This window comes from Lontra canadensis, unplaced genomic scaffold, assembly GCF_010015895.1.
Source record: "Lontra canadensis isolate GAN:19392208 unplaced genomic scaffold, GSC_riverotter_1.0 scaffold19, whole genome shotgun sequence".
NCBI classification, from domain to species: domain Eukaryota; kingdom Metazoa; phylum Chordata; class Mammalia; order Carnivora; family Mustelidae; genus Lontra; species Lontra canadensis.
This window is the reverse complement of record NW_022631013.1, coordinates 17463946-17485329: the sequence shown is the minus strand read 5'-3', so window position 1 is coordinate 17485329 and position 21384 is coordinate 17463946. Positions and strand designations below refer to the sequence as shown.

Genomic DNA, 21384 nt, shown 5'->3' with positions numbered 1-21384 from the left:
GACCTTCCCAGGAAGCTCTTCCCTCCAAAACTCAGCCCCCTGCTCCCACCCCACTCCACCCCACCCCCAGTTAGAGGGAAAGAAGCAGATTCAGAATTGTTCTGATAGGACAGAGGCAGATACATTCAAAAGATGCAGAGATGAGCAAACACATCTCTGCTGCAGGGGGGGAATGCTATCTATACTAGCTAAGCTCGGTTTTAAACATCAGACCTGAGGCCTGGCAGGGAAGCTGAGAGCTTTTTCACCCCAGGAAGCCTTTTTTCTAATGGGATTCAGCCCAGAATTCCTCACAGGCTAATACACCTGCAGCCTAGGTGTGTACTAGATGTGTACTAGGTGTGTACTAGAGCCTAGTCATCCTGGGCAAGGGCAGTGTGTGTGCCTTCTTTCTAGCTCTGTGTTTAGGGATGTCATGTCGTTAGATTGAAATTGGCCATGGGAGGGACACCTGGGTGGCTCAGTTCGTTAAGCATCTGCCTTTGGCTTGAGTCATAATCCCAGGGTTCTGGGAGTGAGTCCCACATCAGGCTCCCTGTTCAGCAGGCTCCCTGCATCTCCTTCTGCCTGCCGCCCCCCTGCTTATGTGCGGTCTCTCTCTCTGACAAATAAAATCTTAAAAAGAGAGAGAGAGAATTTGGCCATGATAGAAATAGTACATCATGGAAAGAAGCAAAAACATTTCATGTTTTGTTTGGAGAACTTGTGTACCAGTAAGTATACCACTGCCTATATCCAGATATTACCAGCTCTCCGAGGCCCCACTTGCTATCAGTTCTCAGAAAACCAACTGTCCTAGGTCCCAGCATTTGCCACTTCATGCCAATCCTCTTGCTTACCGTGGACCACTCCCCACAGAAGGGCTGAAGGCTCCAAACATCAGGACAATGAAACCTACTTTCCCTACACAGGACAAAACTCAGGTTCTCAGGATGAGGAAGATCTGTTTGAAATATGTTATTATCCTTCTAGTTTGAAGAAGCCAGTTGCTATTCTTGAAAAAACAGAAGTAGGAAAAATAAGTCCACAAATTTCATTACTGTCAGGGTACCCATCTACCAAGCCTCCCTGCCATACTTTTTATTTAATAGATTATTTAGGAATCACAAAAAATAGGAATCTCTGTTCCTTTCGTTTCTGTGCAGTCCTAAAAAAAAATCTGTTAATAATAAATGGTCCCAACCATGTAGCGATCTGAGTCATAGCCCCATTGCAAGATGACATTGTTGAAAGAATCAGACACACCTGGGTTTGGAGTCATTTAAACCAGGTTCTTACGATGGGCATTTATTAGCTGTGTGAGCATGAGCAAGTTACCTAACCTCTCACTATCGGTTCTCCTAATTAAAACAAGGATCCATTGGTTATTCTGAGGATTCAAAAATATAAAACATGTAAGGGTGGCTGACTGTCTTGGTTGGTAGAGCATGCAACTCTTGATCTCCGGGTTGTGACTTTGAGCCCCATGTTGGGTGTAGAGCCTACTAAAAAATAAGACAAGGGCCTGGAGCACAATGGGTTCATTCTAATTCCCTTCCCCCTCCCCTTCTCCATTTCTATTAGATCAAGATACATAAGGGAAACAGGACGCTTATTTCTTCCTTTTGAACCCTTTCTTAGTACTTAGCTACACCACTCTAAAATTAAACTGGATATTTGTGTAATCCTAATCCAGAAAACAAACAGTGTCATAGTCCTCCCCACCCCCTCATTTGCAGAAAAAAATAGACTTCTTGACGAGAGGAAGTTTAAAAGAAAGACCCTCTGGCCACCTGGGTGGCTCAGTTGGTTAAGCATCTGCCTTCAGCACAGGTCATGATCCTGGGGTCCTAGGATGGAGCCCCACATCAGGCTCCTTGCTCAGCGGGGAGCTTGCTTCTCCCTCTGCCTGCTGCTTCCCTGTTTGTGTGTTCTCTCACTCTCTCTGACAATTTTTTTTAAAAATCTTTAAAAAAATAAAAGGAAGACTCTGATTCTAGCCCAACCTATTTGACTCTGTGGAGGAAACTGCATGAGGAAAGCGAGCATGTGCAGTACTAGCCAAGAAGGCCTCAGAGACATTTTTTATATACCCTGCAATGTACACATTAAAATATGGAAATTTAAAAATTACAACGAGGGGTTTGAAACATGTTGGATTACATGTTTTAATTTAACAAGAGGAAAATATTTCAGTTTCTGGAATGGCCGGAATTAACAGGCTAATTGTTCGATCAGTCTACTTAATGTAGTTACCCAGAGTTTTATGGCAATGACCTTGACTAAGAGCCTGTTTCCAGTTTCAGAAACTGGAAAGATCTGACTGTATGGGTATTTGGGAAGAAAGATCACATTTACTTCCAAGTTAGAATGCTCTGATTTTTCTGTTAGTTGCCAGTTGCCAACAAATGTAGTTCAGTGCAACTCGTTGGGTGATAATGGTAGGTAACATTTACAGAACCACTGTTCCAGATACTGTTGAAGTTGTTACATCATTTAATCATAATAACACTGTGAAGTAGGTGCCATCATTCAGTTTAATACATGATGCTCTGGAGAGATCCAGAATCTTCTCCAAGATCTCCCAGTTGGTAAGTGGCAAAGCAAGAACTTAAACCAGGCTCCTCCTCCTCCTCCTCCTCTTTATTTATTTATTTATTTTTTTTAAGATTTATTCATTCATTTGAGAGAGAGCACATGCCAGTGTGGGGAGGGGCAGAGGGAGAGAATCTTCAAGCAGATCCCCCCATCAAGTGCAGAGCCTGTAGGGCTCGATCCCACCACCCATGTGATCACAACTGGAGCCAAAACCAAGAGTCAGATGCTTAACCTGCTAAGCCACCCAGGCACCCCTGAACCAGGCTTTCTTCTGATCCCAAACGCTGAACTCACTGCATTACCTCTTACTTTTATGGTTCTTATATTTACTTGCTTCAAAATATTTCTGATAGTGTTATTAATATAATCAAATCAAACCTGAGTTTTCACAAAAGGAGTGAATTACTCGTCAAGGACCAAGCAGCTGCCACCTCTTTGGTTCTACATATTGGTGGGGGGGGGAAACAAGGCAATCATAAGTCATCTTCCATCTTCATTCTGAAAAATAAGTGATGTGTTTAGATTAAACTGATAATAGCAACCGTACATGTCTAAGCTATAGAGATCAGTAACAATATGTTGTTATGAATCCTATGTTAATGGATTGTATCTACTTTCTACCGTATGTTGCAATCCCAAACCACTTTTTTTTTAATGTAGGAGAAAATGGCTTTAGCATTGTTGGTTTATCCTCTAGGTCTGTCATGCTTTAGAGACAGTCTCTGGGAAAAACCTCTCAGGAAATTTTTTTGTTTTGTTACAAGCTGTTCTGCATTTATGCTGCTGATTGTCTTTGTTAGCATGGAGGAGGTCATTGATCTGGCTACTGTGTTTTATCTGTTTTTCTTGCCTTGAAAAGGGATAGGCTTGGATGTTTTTTGTTTTTTTTTTTTTTAAGATTTTATTTATTGATTTGACAGAGAGAGATCACAAGTAGACAGAGAGGCAGGCAGAGAGAGAGAGAGAGAGAGAGAGAGAGAGAGAGGAAGCAGGCTCCCTGCTGAGCAGAGAGCCCGATGCGGGGCTCGATCCCAGGACCCTGAGATCGTGACCTGAGCTGAAGGCAGCGGCTTAACCCACTGAGCCACCCAGGCGCCCCAGGCTTGGATGTTTTTAAAGACAAGGTTGCACCGTAATAGGCCACTAGACTGAGAATCAGAACTGGACCCCTCTCCTTTCATATTGGCTACCATAGCTCCCCCAAAGGCTGGTGACTGTGTGAATAGTAGCAAAGCATGTGTCAACTTTAAAGGCATTAGCTGATTCACAATGAAAAACCACAACACTGAAAGGGACTCTAGCAGCAAGACAGCTGTGTACATCAAAAGATATAGTCTGACAGCTCATAGGCTTAATCTGACCCACAAGTACATTTTTTGTTGTTGTTAGTGTTACATAATGTTTGTCCTCACAATTTTCTTATTTGCCAATATTTTTAAAATCTGAAGATCTTAAAATGAGCATAAAGGAGTGCATGCCACCCTAAGGAGAGAGTGCCCTTTTATTGGCTAATGTATCTCTAAAGCATGTGGCTAAAATGGAAAGTCTCAATGAAGAGAAAATAACGTGCTCCACTCTTTAGTATAAAAGCTCAAGAACAAAATGGCAAAACCCCTGGTCTCTTGGAGCTTATATTCTACATGAGAAGGGAAATAGGCAACAAACTCCTATTTATCATGACAGGAGAAAAATTAAAACAGAGTAAGGGTATAGGTTGTGTCCAGGAAAGGAAGGGAAGGAGGGCAGGTTTTGCCTTTTATTTTTTTCAAAAATAAAGCAACTGGTCATAAAACACTTATCCCAACAATGTGGATATTTTCTAACAGCTAAAACAATAGATGGGTTTACAGTAGTCAAAACAAATAACAGCCATATAAAATTTCAAACTCCCATATAATAAAATCCAACAAAAGCTAACGGTAAAACCTGAAGTTAGAGAAACATAAATAATATGTAGGAAAGAGGTTAATAGCTTTTTAAAATAGAAAGCCTGGCCTTGTCTGAAATGTATAATTGGCAAAGGTTATAAATACATGATTCATACAAAAGGGGATGGGGAAGACAAACATCAGAAAATGGCCTAAGGAAATACAAATCAGAATGTTTAAAATGGGAAGAAGTGATTACGTACAAAACAGGCTTGGCAAGGCTGTGAGCGTGCTGTGCATTGGGGCAACACTAGCAGCAATGTTCACATTTTCTGAAAGCTGCTTCACACATCGCCAGGCATCAAAACAGTTACTTCAGCTGACCTGTTAATCCCACCCACTGCATATATTTATCTTAGGAAGTCAAAGCCAATTTTTTAAATGCTATACATACAAGATTTTTTGTTGCAGCAATATTTATTATATATATACAATTAATAATATTAAATACCTGACAGTTTGAGATTAGCTAGGTCAATTATGGTAAATAATAGGTTACAATATAAGGCCATTAAAATTAATAAAGTGACTGTAAACGCACACATTTTTAGAAAATAGTGGTTTGGTTTTTTTGTTGTTGTTGTTTTTAAAGATTTTATTTATTGATTTGACAGAGAGAGATCACAAGTAGACAGAGAGGCAGGCAGAGAGAGAGAGAGAGAGAGGGAAGCAGGCTCCCTGCTGAGCAGAGAGCCTGATGCGGGACTCGATCCCAGGACCCTGAGATCATGACCTGAGCCGAAGGCAGCGGCTTAACCCACTGAGCCACCCAGGCGCCCCAGAAAATAGTGGTTTTTTTAAAGCATAATTATATGTTTACATAACTCTGGAAAATACATATGCATATGTTTCATATGCAGTCCAGGAGAGAATATGGAAGAACTGAAAGCATTTTGTAGGGACACCTGGCTGACTCAGTTGGTTAAAGCCTGTGACTCTTGATCTCAGGGTTGTGAGTTTGAGTCCCACGATGGATGTAGACACTTAAAAATAGAACTTTTTTTAAAAAAGAAAGAATTTGTATAGTCTAAGGATTATGGTTAATCATCTCTAAGTTTTAGAAATATTTTTCTGAGTTGTCTTAATAATAAATTAAGATTGCCAAAAGGCCACACAATGAAACTAATGTAGCAAACTAAGCACCAGGTCCACGGCTAAACAATGGTTGCCAAAGCCTAGAAGGAGCAGGGGGTTGTGGAATGCAAGGAACAGAGAGGGAGCATTTCCTCAGCACTATAGGCAGGAAATGTTGATGAGCCATTAAGCAGATTCCAGATTAAAGAAGACAGAGGTGTCCCCCGGCCACCAGGGCCTGGGAAGTGATGGGACATTCCCACAGACACTGTAGCTTTCCATCTAGATTATTTTACTCATCCAAATATGTGAGCACTGTTAACTTTGCTTATGCGTTGTCCTATTGGATTTTGTAAATCATCTCTTTTGTTTCTTTTGTTAAATGTGATCTTCCAGTCTGCCCTTCATTGATAAGAAAATTCCAGATCCTCTGAGTGAACACCTTCTTTCTCCCTTTTCTTGATTATTGTTAATTTTTTTAGAAATCCCAAATGATTACACTTTTCAACCTTACGCTACTCCCTAGCCAGGCAGACTCTCTCCCCTAGGAGCTGTCCTTGGTACCTTCCAGCCCATGCCTCATTGCAGGTCTCCATCTTCTGTCCCTCCCCCTCAGAGGGTCATGTGTATAGACACAATGAATCTGCCAGATTTGTGGAGCTGCTGCTCTTCTGGTCAAAATAGTTGGTGGCCAAAAAAAAAAAAAAAAAGTGTATAAATCAGGTCTTCTAAATTTGAAACATCATTTGCTTCCTACATGTCCTGCTTCTAAGTATCTAGGAGTCATCCATATTTCAGAAGATCCATAGCCTTTCTTCTCTTTACCTCTTGCTAAAACTATTATTCCTCCCCTACTCCTATTCTTACTAAAGGAAAAGAAAATTTGTTTGAACACCAGGATTGGGCTTTATAGACTCAGACAGGAGATAATGCAAAGTTTAATGCATCAGATCACTAAAGTAAAAAATGATTTCCTATGGCTCTTCTAGTTATTTTGCTCTGGGGGAAACCTACTTTAATAGGTACTGGAAATCTTGAGATTAATTATAACTAAGTTTCTTGTCAGATGTATACTTTGATAAGTATTTACTGAGCACCTACTATACACCAAGCTTTTGGAGGCATGCAAAGAAAGGCAGAGCCTCACTGTGTCAAAGAAATCTTCCTAGAACAGACTCACACATTCACTTCAGTGTTCTGCATGAGAAATAAAGTCTATCTCAAGATCGGTTCTTTTTATACCTTGGAGCTAGGGGAGCTTAGTCCTTGAAGCAGTCGATCAGGTCAGGTTCTTTGGTTGCAAGCAACAGATTAATTTAAACAAGAGAAAGGAGGATTATTGAAAGAATAGTGGGGAGCTCAGTATTTTGAAGTGAGGAGAATGACTGATGATGCCTCAGGAACCACAGGACTTCAGGGATGGTAGTGGCAGGAAATAGGCAAAATAGTGTCTTTGAGGCACTGGCATTGGAAATGACTCAGCCTCAACCACTTTCAGTGACAATGTCTCTGCCCAAATGCAAATTGACTTACCTTGGGCCCCATCCTTGGCTCCAGGGAACTAAAGAACTGGGAGTCTATGGTAGACACACCAAAACTATATGAAGTGGGAGAGGGCAGTCCCCCAAGAAAAGGGTCCTAAGCAAATAAAATCAGTACAATACACACCCAACACAAGCCAGCTGAAATTACTGCATTCAGTCTGTAACTTTTTATTTTATTAATTGTAAATATATTTCCCCCCAGTTAGTCCCCAGAGTGATGAACACTGGCATTATGAAGTCGGGATGGCAAGTTTTCTGAGCTCTCTCAGTTCTCTCTTTTATCAATTGAGAATATGCATCTTTGTCTTTCTCCCTCACGGAATTATTCTAGAACTCTCCTGAGATAAACAGAAGTGTTTGGGGTGGTGGGGAATCTGTATACATTTACATTATACAAAAAAGATACTAGCTTTCATATGCTTTCATCCATTCATTCAAAAATATTAATTGAACACGTAGTAAATGCTAGGCACTATTGTAGGCAATCAGGGTCCACTCTGAACAAAATGGCAAAACCCCTGGTCTCTTGGAGCTTATATTCTACATGAGAAGGGAAATAGGCAATAAACTCCTATTTATTATGGCAGGAGAAAAATAAAACAGAGTGAGGGTATAGGTTGTGTCCAGGAAAGGAAGGGGAGCAGGGTAGGTTTTGCCTTTTTAACCATACGGTTAGGCTAGACTTTACTGATAAATGACATTTGAGTAGAGACTTGCAGAAAATGAGGGCAAGGAGCAAAATTGATGCCTGGCAGAAGAGTTACAGGCAGAGAGAACAGATGAAGATCCTCGACTGCTCCATAGACTTAAAGAAGTGAGAGAAAGCCCGAGTAGCTGAACAGAATGAACAAGTGAAAGAAGGATATGAAGTTAGGAGATGTGGGACTAAATCATGGAATTTCTTGGAGGACATTGTAAGAACTCTGGCATTTACTCTAGATGAGATGGAAAACCATCACTGGGCATTGCATGACATGATATGTTGAGGGAGCCAAGCCGGATGCCATGCACAAGACAAACTGAGGGGGTCAGGGAACCAAGGAGAAGGCTATTTCAGTTGTCTAGGTGAGTAATGATGGTGGCATAGACCAGAGTGGTTGGTGGAGGTGGTGGGAAGTCATCAGATTCTGTATATACTTTGAAGGTGGGGTCTGCCATATTTGCAGACACACTATATATGGAATGCTAAAGAAAGAGAGCAGTTAAAGATAACTCTAAGGTTTCTGACCCAAGCAATAGCAAGGATGGAGATCCTCTGATGAGAAAGACTCTATGAGGAGCTGTTGTCAGGGAAAATTTGTTGATTTCAGTGTGTTAAGTCTGGGATGTCTGTTAGACAACCAAGTAGAGAGACTGAATAAGGAGTTGGGGAAGTCATTGGCAGATAGGTGGGATTTAAAGCCATGAGTCTGGATAAGAAAATGAAGGTAGCTAAAGAATCAAAGTCATACCAATATTTATTAACAGAAAGATGAGAAACCAGTAAAGCGGTAAAGACTGAAGTAGAACAAAGAGAGAGGTATCCCAGAAACAGTGAAGAAAATATATCAAAGAGGATGAAATAATAGTGTCCAACCTGATACATGAATAAGGTGAAAACTGATTGTTGGATTTAGCAATGTGTGGAGGTCATTGATGGCTTTGACAGGAGTCATGTAGGTTATAGGTTGGGACAAAAAGCCTGATTGGAATGAGTCCAAAAGAGAATGGGGACAGAGGAATTGAAAACAAGTATAGCCAGCTCCTTCGAGGACGAGAGAAAGTGTGTAGGTGGTATGTATTGAGAGATGTGCACTGGGGGCTAGGGAGGCTTAGCTCTTCGGACTCAGTACCATCTAAGGCATGATACATGAAATAGTCCAACAGCATTTCTTGCTCGAGGTTTCAGAATTAATCAGTTATCTCAGCAGCTGTCAGATGTTTCAAATGTCCACATTTGAGCAAGATGCCAAGCACAGTTTAGGCAGCAACGAAATTGGTGGTCTTGGCCTCTGTGTGTCACTGGGAGCACTCATGGATCTGGGCAGAGACCACTCAGAACATCAAGGCATTTCTCTTTATCTGAATTTAGTCCACTCCTGGAAATACATTGGCTAGTGAATTTCCAGAAGGTAGAAGTCCTTCGCATTGTTTTAAATGGTGGTGGGGAAACACCAGAGCCTTCCCACCTCATCTAAAAATCCCAATGAGTTTCTTTAAGTATCACTACAACACTCTTAGACACATGGACCCCTGGGTGGCTCAGTTCAGCGTCTACATTCAGCTCAGGTCATGATCCTGGGGTCCAGGTGGCAAGGAGTACCCATAAATGGTATTCACTTGAAAGGCAGTGCAGGCTTTAGCATCAGACTGTCCTGGATCCACAGCCTGACTCCCCCATTTATTAGCTTGTAAGATCTTGTGGAAGGTGGTTAATCTCTATGAGACTCAGTTTCCTTGAATGGGAGATGGAGATAATAATACTTAAAGGGTTATTATAAGATCATAATATGCATAAGGATGCCTGGCACACATATTAGATACCTAATTTAAAAGAAACAGTCACTATATCCATTAGTCTACTAGTATGTGGTATAAACAACAGAAATTCAAAGAAAAAAATGAGGGGGTGCCTGGGTGGCTCAGTTGGTTAAGTGTCCCACCCTTGGTTTCAGCTCAGGTCATGATCTCAAGTTCATGAGATTGAGCCCCATATCAAGCTCAGCATGGAGTTTGCTCAAGATTTTCTCTCCCCCTCTCCCTCTGCCTCCCTCCCTGCTCAGGCTCTCTCTCTCTCAAATAAAATCTTTAAAGAAAAATGTATAAAATAAACTGAGTACAGCCTATTTGTTATTGAGGTAAGAAGAGGAAAATGAGACTAGTTATTGTCATGCACAAAAAAAGGAATGGGAAGCCATGTGTTTAAAAGGCAAGATGTTTTACTGTAAGTTACATTTTTCTCCTTCATCTTGGCAGACCTTATAAGAAAGCATTGCCAGTCTGTTAAATGTTTTGCTGATTGTTTGATGATGTTAAAATCAAAAATGAATTCCCCCATTTTATTCATCCATAGCAGTAATAACTCATAAAATCCTTATATAATAGCTATATCCTATACACATAGAGGGCCAGCCCAGTGGCTATTTTCAGCCATATTTGTAATCTGCTTTCTGGAGGTCAGCATTACACAGTTGGTCACCATTTGTCCCAGGAGAAGCCCTAGTGCTTTTGTGGCTCTCAGGGCCCGATACATCTCTTGCCTTTCCTAGACCAGCATTCCTTATTCCCTAGGGCTGCGCTTCTGCCTCATCATCAGGTGGTCTGCCTTGTGCTCAGTCACCTAGACCAGGCCATGCTCTATGTCCCTGCTCACCTCCAGTCATTAGTTGTCCAGGCAATATCTGTCATGGATACTGAGCCACTGCTGGAGGTACCGTCATGGGGGAAGAGAAATTTCGTGGCCCAGACTCCACCAGAATCCGCAATCCCCAAGTTCAGTCTCTGAACGCTACCCCCAGATGGACTTCCTGGAATACCCAGAAGGTTGACCCGTGCCTGAACCATGTCTGGCTAGCTTCAGGATTCAGGTCTTCAGGATTCAGGTGGGGAGAATGAAAGAAAGGAAGACCCCTTCAGAGAATGGGGGACACTGACATCAGTCAAGGGAGGGTGAGTAAGAGTGTAGGCTCTGGAGCCAGACTGCCTGGGTTTGAACGCCAGCTTTTACCTTTGCTAGTTTCGTGACCTTGGACAAGTTGCTAAGCTACTTTGTTCCTAAGTTTCCTCACCTATAAAATGGAAGTGATGACAGTACCTACCTCATAGGTTGTTATGAATAGTAAGCAAGTTCCTACAGTGACAAAGTGCTCAGAGCTGTGCCTTCCACATATTAAGTGCTAAGTAATTATTGATGATGACGATGATCAGCAAAAGCCTCAAGAAGAGGGATGACAGGCTCCTTAGCCCTGGCATCTGAGGGCTTTTAGTTTGACCCTGCTTCTCCCTCACGGCCCGTGCCTCCTGCCCAGACCTACATCTCAGCCACCATGGTCTGCTTCACAGCACCCTACATCACTCTGCCAGATGTCACTTCTTTCCCTCTGTTTCCACAGCCTTCAGAGTGCTTACTTTCCCACCCGAGCCTCCACATTCTACTTCTGTTATGAGCCAACTTCTCCATAAAACTGAGAAGACACGGATCTGTGCCTGTATCATGGCCTGTGAATGTTTGCTTCCTCCCTAGACTCAAGTTGATTAAAGGCAGAGACATAATCCTCCTCTTCATCCCACGGTACCTCAGAGACTGCCTAAAGTAGGCACTCAGTGTGTGCAAAGTCTTTCTGCAGGATTGACTCTTGTCATTGATGTCTGTGACTGAATAATACCCGTTTCATAGAGAACTCATGAGGATTCTCTTAGATCTCATATGTAAATCACATAGCAAAGTACCTGCCACATACAATTGTTGTAACTATAGTTGTAACTGCTGCTGGCTTTTTTTGGAGGGAAGGATGTGGCGAGGGGCAGAGGGAGAGAGAGAATCCCAAGCATACTCCACGCTCAGCCTAGAACCTGATGTGGGACTCGATCTCATGACCATGAGATCATGACCTGAGCCAAAATCAAGAGTCTTACACTTAACTGACTGAGCCACCCAGGTGCCCCAGCTGCTGTTTTGTTGGATAACAGAAAGACCCCAGGTTTCCCAGCTAAACAAACATGGACTTACAGACCTGCTTGGTCACTTAAAAGCTGCAAGGACTGTAAATTGTGGTTTTCAACTGTAAATTGTGGTTTTAATACCTATCTCAGTGCAAAAAGGTAAGCAATCAGTAAATATTAGATTCCCCCTTTTTTTTCCTCCTCGGTGGCTAATTTTGTGAACTGCCTGGATTTACTTCTGGTCGCAGGTTCCTCATCTGTAAAATGAGAACATTGAAGTAGATGATCTCCATGTTCCTGCCAGATCTAAATGTCAAAATTACTGAATTCATCGTCTCTTCCCCTTAAACATACTCATTCTGCATCCCTAAGAAAGGTTCTTTCCTTGATAACTGTTCAGTGCTTTAATATGTTAAATTGTTTCAACCCTTGGTCTCTCTCCTCTGTCTCAGTCTCTAGTGACTATAGGGTGGCCCAGACCCTGAGACCCTTCAGACAATAGGACTGTATGTGCCCTGCTCCCCAGGAAGTGTGCTGTGCCCTCGGTCCTGGCTGGGCCTCTCTCACAATGTGGTCTAGTGAAGCGTGCCAAGCGCCCAGGGAGGGGTAGTCTCCAGCTCTCCCAGGGGCCAGGAAAGGATGTGCATCTAAAAACAAGTGTGGGGCCAGGTGGAGCCTCGCATTCATGGCCTTTCCTTTCCTGTTCTGCCACAGACTTTGCAAATGGGCATCAAACACTTTTCTGGACTCTTCGTGCTTCTGTGTGTGGGCTTTGGTCTGTCCATGCTGACCGCCATCGGGGAGCACGTCGTGTACAGACTGCTGCTCCCTCGAATCAAGAACAGGTCCCGGCTGCACTACTGGCTCCACACCAGCCAGGTGAGTGCCGGCCACCTCGGGATGAACCCTCAGCCTTGCCGCCGATGCCGCAGGCCAGAGCCCCACGGCAGACAGGTGACCAGCTCCCAAGAGAACCAGGCAGCCTAGACAGCTCTGTGCAGAAAGTGGAGTTCCCTCTAGCCCATCAATACACTTTCCCCGTGAAGTAGGCTGTCCTGTCATACCCCCACCTGTCTCATCACCTGCACTGCACCTCCCACGGAGGCGATGGGATTGTTTTTAATCTGGTTTCACTTAAGTGACAACTCGAGGGGATGGTGTGAGAGATTTATTTCCGACGCTCTTTTCCAGCCAAGATGGAAACTCATTCAATGAGTGTGAAGTCCCTATTTCTCCCTTTAGATGAACCTAGTGGCCCCTGTCCTGTCCCCATTTTCAAAGGCCCCGAGGGAGGAGGTCAGCCGGTGCCCAGGCCCAGCTGCACAGGATGGAAGTTCAGTCCCCAGACTTGGGTGTGCTCAGGCCCCGGGACCCCGGAGAGCATCCAGCCAGCACCCTGTTCAGGCGCGCTCCCTGTCAGTGGTGAGCAGGGAGAGCCGGAGAAGAACAGAAGGGACTCTGGCAGCAGGAGCAGCTGCCCCCAGGGAAGCGGAGGCCGCAGGTGCCAGCCTCATCTCCCCACCGGCAGCTCCCTCCTGTCTCTGGGGGCCGTGCTTCTGGCCCCTAAGGCCGCCCCTGCTGCCTCGGCTACAGGTGACCTCCATCGGGTGCTAACGTAACTAGCAGAATTCTCTGGTTCTTCTCTTCTTTGTTTTGGCTGCTGAGATGTTAATACCTAAGTTTTTGACTCTCCTTTAGCAATCCTACAAGGCCCTTTGCCACACAGTAGTTGTGACGAGTCTTCTTTGTATCACATGCCTTTTTATGTCCCAGAGCATTTCTAAAGCTTCCTTCAAATTACTCTTTTTCCCTCTAGATGGAATAATAGCTTAGAATTAAAATTTGGTTCTCCTGAGATTTAGGACTAGAGGTTGATGTTTTCAGGCATCCCTAGAAATGTGTTTAAAGAGGCCCAGATTTGTAACAGTGAGATACACTATTAAACTCAGGTGGTACTTGTCCGCAGACTGTGTGTCTCTAATGATCTCTACCTGTGAATCTGTTTTTTCTGCCAGAGGTTACATAGAGCACTAAACACATCATTTGTAGAGGAAAAGCAGCAGCGTTTCAAGACTAAACGTGTGGAAAAGAGGTAAGAAGGTGGCCAGCACCAGGTGTCTTTATGTTTGTAAAAATAAAAGTGGAGAGATATAACTGGGACTCCCTACTCAAAGGGGAAATTATGTATAAATAATTCAGATCAAATCAGGACCAAGTTGTTGATAATATAGTCAGCAAAAATACATGTGGTTTCAAAGAGAAATAGAACAGAGAAGGAAAAAAATGTATCTGTAAATACATGGACAGGGAAATGCAGTACAGGCCCAGGCCGTGGTCTTGAGAGTCACGCATCCAGATCCTAACCTGTCAGACCCTTGTCATATGTGTGCCATAGCAAGGTATTTCTTTAACCTCTCTGTGCCTCCATGTCCTCATTTGTGAAATTGAGATAAAAACAGTATCCACGTTCTAGAGATGCTGCAAGGATTAAATGAGATAATACATGCAAAGCCCCGGAAACAAAGCCATTTTAGCTCTTGTTACTGTGCACAGAGTACACGCAAGCGTGAATTCACAAGGACTATAGGCAGATCGTTTCATGCTGTATTGCCTTTCTGGCATGGGTCTGCTCCCCACTCCTTTCCAGCACTCCTAGGAATATTTGAAATAGGCAGTGGATGTGTTCTGCTTAATCCATTTCCTGGCACTCTTACTGCAAATTCTCCAGAAAAGCATCTCATTGATAGGGAGTAACAAGCATTAAATGCCTAGCGGACACCTTCCCCACATGCAGCCTGTGGGTGGCTGTTGTGGCTAAAGAGGCCGGCAGAGTTCAGTCTGGCCTCTGTTGCCTCCTGCCTGGGGCGGCCCTCCTCCTTCTGTCTCATGCCCAGAAGCCTCCGTTCAGGGTACCCCCCTGGGCAATTCTGCCATCGGTGGCAGATCTTCAGCTCAAAGCTTGGCTTCCTGGGTAATTCTGAAATCTGCCACACACACTCCTCACTCATAGTAGAGGAAAAAGGAGTAAAAAGCGTCATTCTTCTTCATTGTTTATACCTCCTCTGGAGCTGCTGTCCCCTTGTCTCCAGTTTGCATGTCAGAATCATTTCCGTTCTCACTCAAAGCCTCTCTTTCCAATCAGTGAGCACCCCCGCCCTCACAGTCTGTGGTATTCCTGGATTGTGTTGCAGCCCTGTCAGCGACAAGTGGGAGACTAATCAGGTCACAGCTGTTCTATGTCATGCTACGTATATTTTTTTCTGTAATTATTTTTTAACACAAATTTTCAGCCAGAGGAACACAAGAAGACATAGCAGTGAAGACGTCATCTCATGACAAACCATTTGTTTACCAGCCGTAGTAGAAACAGGAAGCCCAGTGATCCCATTTCCAACCGTGATGTGATTGCCAGTCACATCTCTCTCACCTCAGCTGAGAACCAAATGTGTCTGTCACTCGATGTACCCACTTTTCTTGGCAGATTCCCTTCTGGAGTGCCTTATTTTGAGGAGTTAAGGCAGAACATGCCCTCCTGGCTTATGTTGGGCCCACACTTCCTGTGCCACGTCCCTTCTGCCCAGCACCCAGCTGTAACCTTTCAAATGCAGTGAGTTTTTGAGGCCCCACAGCTGTCATGTCTCTTCTGAAGACTCCAATGGAGTATTGAACTCCAAGGCTACAGAATTGGTCTGTGGAAGCTCATTTTGCTCATTTTTAGTGCCAAACACAGTTCACCCACTGGTCACCTTACACACTAAGGCTGAGGAAGGTTCGATAGAAAACAGAACAGAACACTGAAGAGGCCTCCAATTAGACACCAAATCTGACATCACTGTCATCTTCTATTCACAGGTGGCCCAGAGCCACATGTTGATTACCAGGGCACTTGTTATGCTAGCAACTTGAGTCTGTCATGGAATCCAGCTTCTGCTTATTCTTCTATATTCTATTCCCAGATATTTGTACAAAGCTGTGGAGAAAACCAGACTTGCTAGCTCTGCTTACCTAATTTCTGTGGTTGCCTGGATACCAGGAAAATGTGCAGATGCCCTACTCCCAGGTTCTCCCTGTGAATCATCCTGTGCTACTAGAGTTAGGTCTCCTGGTTGAAAACTCTTTTCCTCTTTTTTGGGAAAAGTATCTATGCAAATGCCTATGTCTGCTACAATTCGGCATTCCTCCAGCGTGCTCCGTATTTATAGAATGAATAAAACAATAGATAAGTGGGTGAATGCAGATAAGTGTGGCCCTGAGGACCAGCGATGGTGGATGTGTGTGCACCTGCTAGAGAATAAAAATTTCTTTGAGCTAAAAAAAAAAAAAAGAGAGAGAGATGAAAAACTATTAACATGTGGATTTGAGGAAAGGCTTAAAGTTCTGGGCCATGATACAAAAGCAGATGTTGCTCTTTTTCTATTTAAAGCAGAGGAAGAAAGTAGATATTACAAGACACTAAGCATAGTCTTTGGTTTATTCAACCTGGGATTTCATGTAAGGTTTGGTCTATACTTTACCCCACTGGGTTTCCAATACACCCCCATTTTCCCTTGCCCCAAGATATAAAAAAATTGTAAATCATGTAACACACACAAGACTATCAAAATTTTTCAAACTCAGTTGGAAGAGATTTTGAGGAAAAAATTAAAAAGAACTGTACAGCTTGAAATAAAATTATAACTGCACCCTGACCCACATTTGAAGCCAGCAGAGCTGTAAGTGGGTTCACTATAGACTCTTACTGAGCCCAGGACACATGAAAGCTGTGCTCTGGTGCGCCATCCTCCCCCAGCCCCCCACCCCCGGCCACTCATCATATGCCACTTAAACTGTGAGAAGTGTAAAGGAGCTGCAGGGGAGTTAGGAACGTGTGTTTTAATGGCTTGGGGCATGTATCTTAGTTTTTCCCATGTGAGAAAATTATCTCAATAACTTAATTTTCTAAATTAAGAACTGTTTTCTAAACAACAGCAAGTGCAGTTTACTGGCCTGGGCCGGACTCGGCTGGTCTTGGCTAGATTTGCTCACATGTCTGCAGCCAACTTGTGGGGAGGGGGAAAGCAGCTAAGGGTTGGCTGGTCTATGGCTTAAGCTGGGTCCACTGGGAAGACTGGGAACTCTCTCTACCCTGTTACCATCAGCACTCGTTCATATTGCAGCAGCAGAAGCAGGGTTCTGAGAGGGACCCTCAGGATGTGCACGAGGCTTCTCTAAAGTTGGCGTGGAACGCCCACCTGCCATTTCTGCTGGTTGGGCCAAAAGAAGTCAGGAAACCAGACTAAATTCCAGGGGGAGGGAAAGCCAGACTTTCTCCCCTTGAATCCTCCTTGATAAAGGTGAGCTGCAAAGTCATATTATCAAGGGACATGGGTGGAAAGGAGGAACAAAGGATTATGGCCATTTCTGCAGTTACCCCCAGGACAAAATGCAACAGAATCCTCCTGTCAAGTCCTTGTGTTTCTGTTCTCAGCCATATAACTGAACCAAGATTTTATTAGCCCTCCCTTTGCCCCTTCCCTTCTAGAAAGAAAGAGTCCAGAAATAAAGTCTTGAGTCAGTTACATGGATGAGAACAGAAACACAAGGACTTAATATATGGAGTGTTTCTACATAGGTTTGCCCTGTGGTGGATTGAAGAAGTAATAACCCTGCTCCTCTTCCAATAAGGCTAGAAGAAACCCGCAGCTATGCTGCTTAGGGCTCTTTTCTATTCTTGTAGCAAGAAACTCATCTCACTGCATCTGACTGTCCAAGCTTCTTTCAGGCACCCGAACGATCCCCCTTCTCTTGTGCCTGTCCAGCGGTAACTCCGGCCGTCTGCCAGCCATCTCTCGGAGGTGGGGGCAGGTGGTTTGATGCAAGCCTGGGAGAGGATGTGAATATGTTTGTATTGACCTTCATTATTCCAGCAAGAATTTGAGGCTTTCCTGGGGTTTCTTTTAAAGCTCCAGACCTGAGCTGTCTTTCTCGACCCACATAAAATCATCCCTATAATGGAAAACTTTTTGCTGAACCCTGCAGCTTGTGTTTTTATTCTCCTCAAACTCAAGTAGTGAACTTCAGGGTAGTCCTGTGGGACCGAGGATGAGCCATTTTATAGCATCAGCCGGCTTCTGCGTAGAGCCCAACAGGTGAATAAATAGGTTCTCACTTTTACTGAAGCACCATTTTGTAGCCAGAGAGTGTTTCAGCGCAGCGCTGTGCTCTGAGCCTCACTGGCAGGAAGGGAGTGGAAAGGCATCCAGGGTTCTTCAGAAAAGAACCCTCCAGAGGATACATCCATTCCAATTTCAGGGCAGCAGAACACTTGGTAAGACCCTGAACTTCAGTTGAAAAGAATTTTAATGGCTCTTTCTGTCTCTGTGCCACTCCAGCAGGCAGTCTGTCCTCTGAATGCATATCCTGCTCTGTATTCACAGTTTGAAGCGGCCCACAGCTAGGGAGCAGCACTTAGCCGCAGAACGGAAGGTAAATCTAGTGTCTTTGTTTCCTAGGTCCAGTGTGGGACCCCGTCAGCTCACGGTGTGGAATACTTCCGGTCTGAGTCAGGATAACCAACGAAAATACATCTTTAGTGATGAGGGAGGACAGAACCAGCTGAGCATCCGGACCGACCAGGACATCCCGCTCCCTCCAAGGAGAAGAGAGCTCCCTGCCTTGCTGACCACCAATGGGAAGGCGGACTCCCTAAATGGAGCTCGGAACTCAGTGATGCAGGAACTCTCGGAGCTCGAGAAGCAGATTCAGGTGATCCGGCAGGAGCTGCAGCTGGCTGTGAGCAGGAAGACGGAGCTGGAAGAGTATCAAAGGACGAACCGGACTTGTGAGTCCTAGCTGACCGTGCTGCTCCCCTTCCCGGTTCCCGGCATTCCTCTGAGCCCTTGAGACACTCTGTACTGCTCTTTTGTAATTGCTGACCAAAGTGTAGGGAAGCGGAGGTCTAGGTCTCTCTTAGAGGTCAAGTCTGCCGGTCCTAGACTAAAAATCAGTCATAGCTCTTCCCAAGCGGACTCCCTAGCTCTGCAGGGTGGGGGTCTTTCAGAGCAGGAATGTAAGTTAGTCAGGAGTGAACTCCGTGGCAAGGATCTATGAATGGCCCCGCAAAGCTGGCTCCTCCCGGGGTGCCGTGCTAGTAGTTCTGGGTCTCAGCCCTTTCTCTGCACTCTCACCAACGAGAAAGAAAAATGATACTCAAACCTGGTTTTAATCTTAGGATAGAACAGGATTATCCAGGGTTGTGGCTTTTGAAACAGTTCCCACAACTAGATTTGTTCCTACGTTCTGAACCAGGAGCCAGATAAGAGCCAGAGGTGTGGGTACCTAAACAACCAAGCCAACTCATTAGCATACAGTGGACCAGGGATTGACTGGATCGTGCACGAGGGTCCCGTGTCTCCGACACCACCCTGACCAACATTTAGTAGGAAGGGCTTACATGCCACTGTGAAAGGGGACAGGGATGTGGTGAGCGAGAACAGAGGACAGGCAGAAGAGGCATTAAAAATGTCCACCATCTTGAAGAACAAAAGTTCTGGGCCAGAAAAACAATTTGGCTAAGGAAGGAATAGGACTATACCTCTAATCTAACTAAGCTTCTCGCCTACAGAGTATGCCTTTTGTAAAGGAAAGCAAAGCAGAGCAAGGACGCGGCCTTAGATGACACTGGACTACACCTGCTCATTGCCTGTCCAGGGCTCCCAAGCTGGCACTGTGGGTTAAGTGAAAAGGCTCTACGACCACATGCTAGCCCCTTTTCAGATCAGCAGTTACCTCTTAGCTTTGGGAATCCCTGAAGCAGACCTCCCCTGCAAACACCACAAGCTTTAACATTTGGGATAGTGCCCTGTGCAGTCCACCTCTGTACAGGTAACTACCACACCAGCCTCCTCTCCCCACACCTACTCCTTCCCAAGGGGCTGTGACCAGGTGTGGTCCCCTCCCATTCTCTCCCAGGCATCTCTGTCCTGGGCGCAGTGGTGTGGACATGCATGCAGGAGGGAAAAGCCACAGGGAACTATGGAACAGCAGTTCCCAGTGCTAGTGTAGATGGGAAGCATCTAGAAACCCATTAGAATGCTGACTGTCAGGGCCTTTTTCCCCAGAAGATGGCATGAGGTGGGGCATCTGGCTCAGAAGCCTGTTAACCAGCTACCCCAGATGACTGTCACGTGTGATCTAAAAATTACTCAAGAAACACTGCTCTAGAAGAATGGCTGCTCCAGGCCTAGGGAGAAGTTAAGAGCTTTTTGATAGGTTTTGACATTTTAGCACACACCTGCTGATTCACCTTCCGTACAGCCACTCCCACCCCTGAAAACCACTGAGGACAAGACTTCCTCAAATATCACTTACTCTGCTCTGGCCTCATCCATTGGGATGCCCACCATGAATCCACGGCACTGTCCCAACCACTGTGTTCTGTGACGGCTGCACATCGTTGGAAAGGCTCCGCAGTCACAAAATTTCCCCTGCATTTCCACCAGGAGGTACCCAGTCCCCCAGGGAAATACAACACCTTCAGCTGAATTAGCTCACACTTTGGTTAGTTGTCCGAGAAGCCCTGGGGTGGATGGAGGCCCAGAGAAACTGATGGGGGAGGTGAGAAGCTTCTAGTTAGACTTCCTCAACTTTGCAGATGGAACAGTGAGGGAACAGGGGGAGCCCTGGAAACAGAAAGGACAATCCTGCTTTGAAATGGCCTGTCCTCCCGTGTTCTCCCCCAGGCCCTGACCTAGATCTGCAGCTGCCTTTGGAAGACGATGCCTCGCAGCCACGCCCCCTCTGCAGCCGCTGAGTGCTCTGCCAGCCTGCTCTGCGCGGCCTGAGGTACTGAGGTACGGGCGAAGCCCTCCACCGGACAGCCAGGCTCCTAACGTACACCGGCACTTTTCTAACGCAGCTCCTCCTGACTGTACTTGAGAAGCTGGCTATTTAAAGGAACCCAGAGGTGAATTCTTTTGTAAAGAATCCTTTTGTAATGCAATTAACTACCCCTTAATGTATCTGTTTTGTAAGTTTGGATTTTTGTATATTGGGTTTACCTTAAGCTTCTCTCCTGAGGCGCGCTGAGCAGGGGTGACCCGCCAGGCAGCCCTGCCTGCCCCCGAAGCAGCCGGCCGGTGCGCGGTGCGCGGCTGCCCCAGGATCTTCCGAGGAGCTCCTCCGCCAAAATCGTGGCCAGGGTGTGGCCCGCGGCAGCAGGAGCTGAAGCAGGCTTGCTGCCGGCAGCATCGCTTGAAATGCCTCCGTTTTCTGGATGAAGAGAAACCTCCGAGTTGCTTGTGGTGGAACGAAGCGGTCTCAGGTGGCCGTGGTTGTCGTTACTGGTAGTAACTGAACAGTGTATTGCAGTGTGTGAAACAGTGTGTTGTGTTTTATAAAAAGAGTTCATGAAATGGTGGGTCCTTTGAAAACTTTCTGTTCTGCTCCACTTGTCCTTTCCGCTCCCCTTGGGCTCAAAAACCACAGAGGTCCAAGTCTTCAGGTAGAGGGTGGTGGTTTAGTGAGGAACAAAGAGGGAAGGGCTGCTCCCTCGCCGCCTCTTCTGGGCTCCTCTCTCAGGAGATCAGGAAGGTCCATTCTTTTCCAAGCTCTGGTGCTGGGCAGCCAGACAACCCGATTGT

General features: G+C 45.1%; 1 protein-coding gene across 2 annotated transcripts in view; it reads left to right on the top strand.

The window, feature by feature from the left end:
• The window catches only part of GRIN3A (glutamate ionotropic receptor NMDA type subunit 3A), a 150907-nt gene extending 130034 nt beyond the window's left edge, over positions 1–20873 (top strand). Inside the window, exons 7-10 of one of the 2 annotated variants that reach the window (XM_032860746.1) lie at positions 12479–12643; positions 13780–13856; positions 18256–18584; positions 20485–20873. In XM_032860746.1, coding sequence (XP_032716637.1) covers positions 12479–12643; positions 13780–13856; positions 18256–18584; positions 20485–20555 — 642 coding nt within the window. In that variant the 3' untranslated portion in view covers positions 20556–20873. Of the gene's footprint in view, positions 1–12478; positions 12644–13779; positions 13857–18255; positions 19411–20484 lie in introns of those variants that run through there. The other variant, XM_032860747.1, reaches the window with a different exon arrangement.
• The last annotated feature ends 511 nt before the right edge of the window (positions 20874–21384 follow it).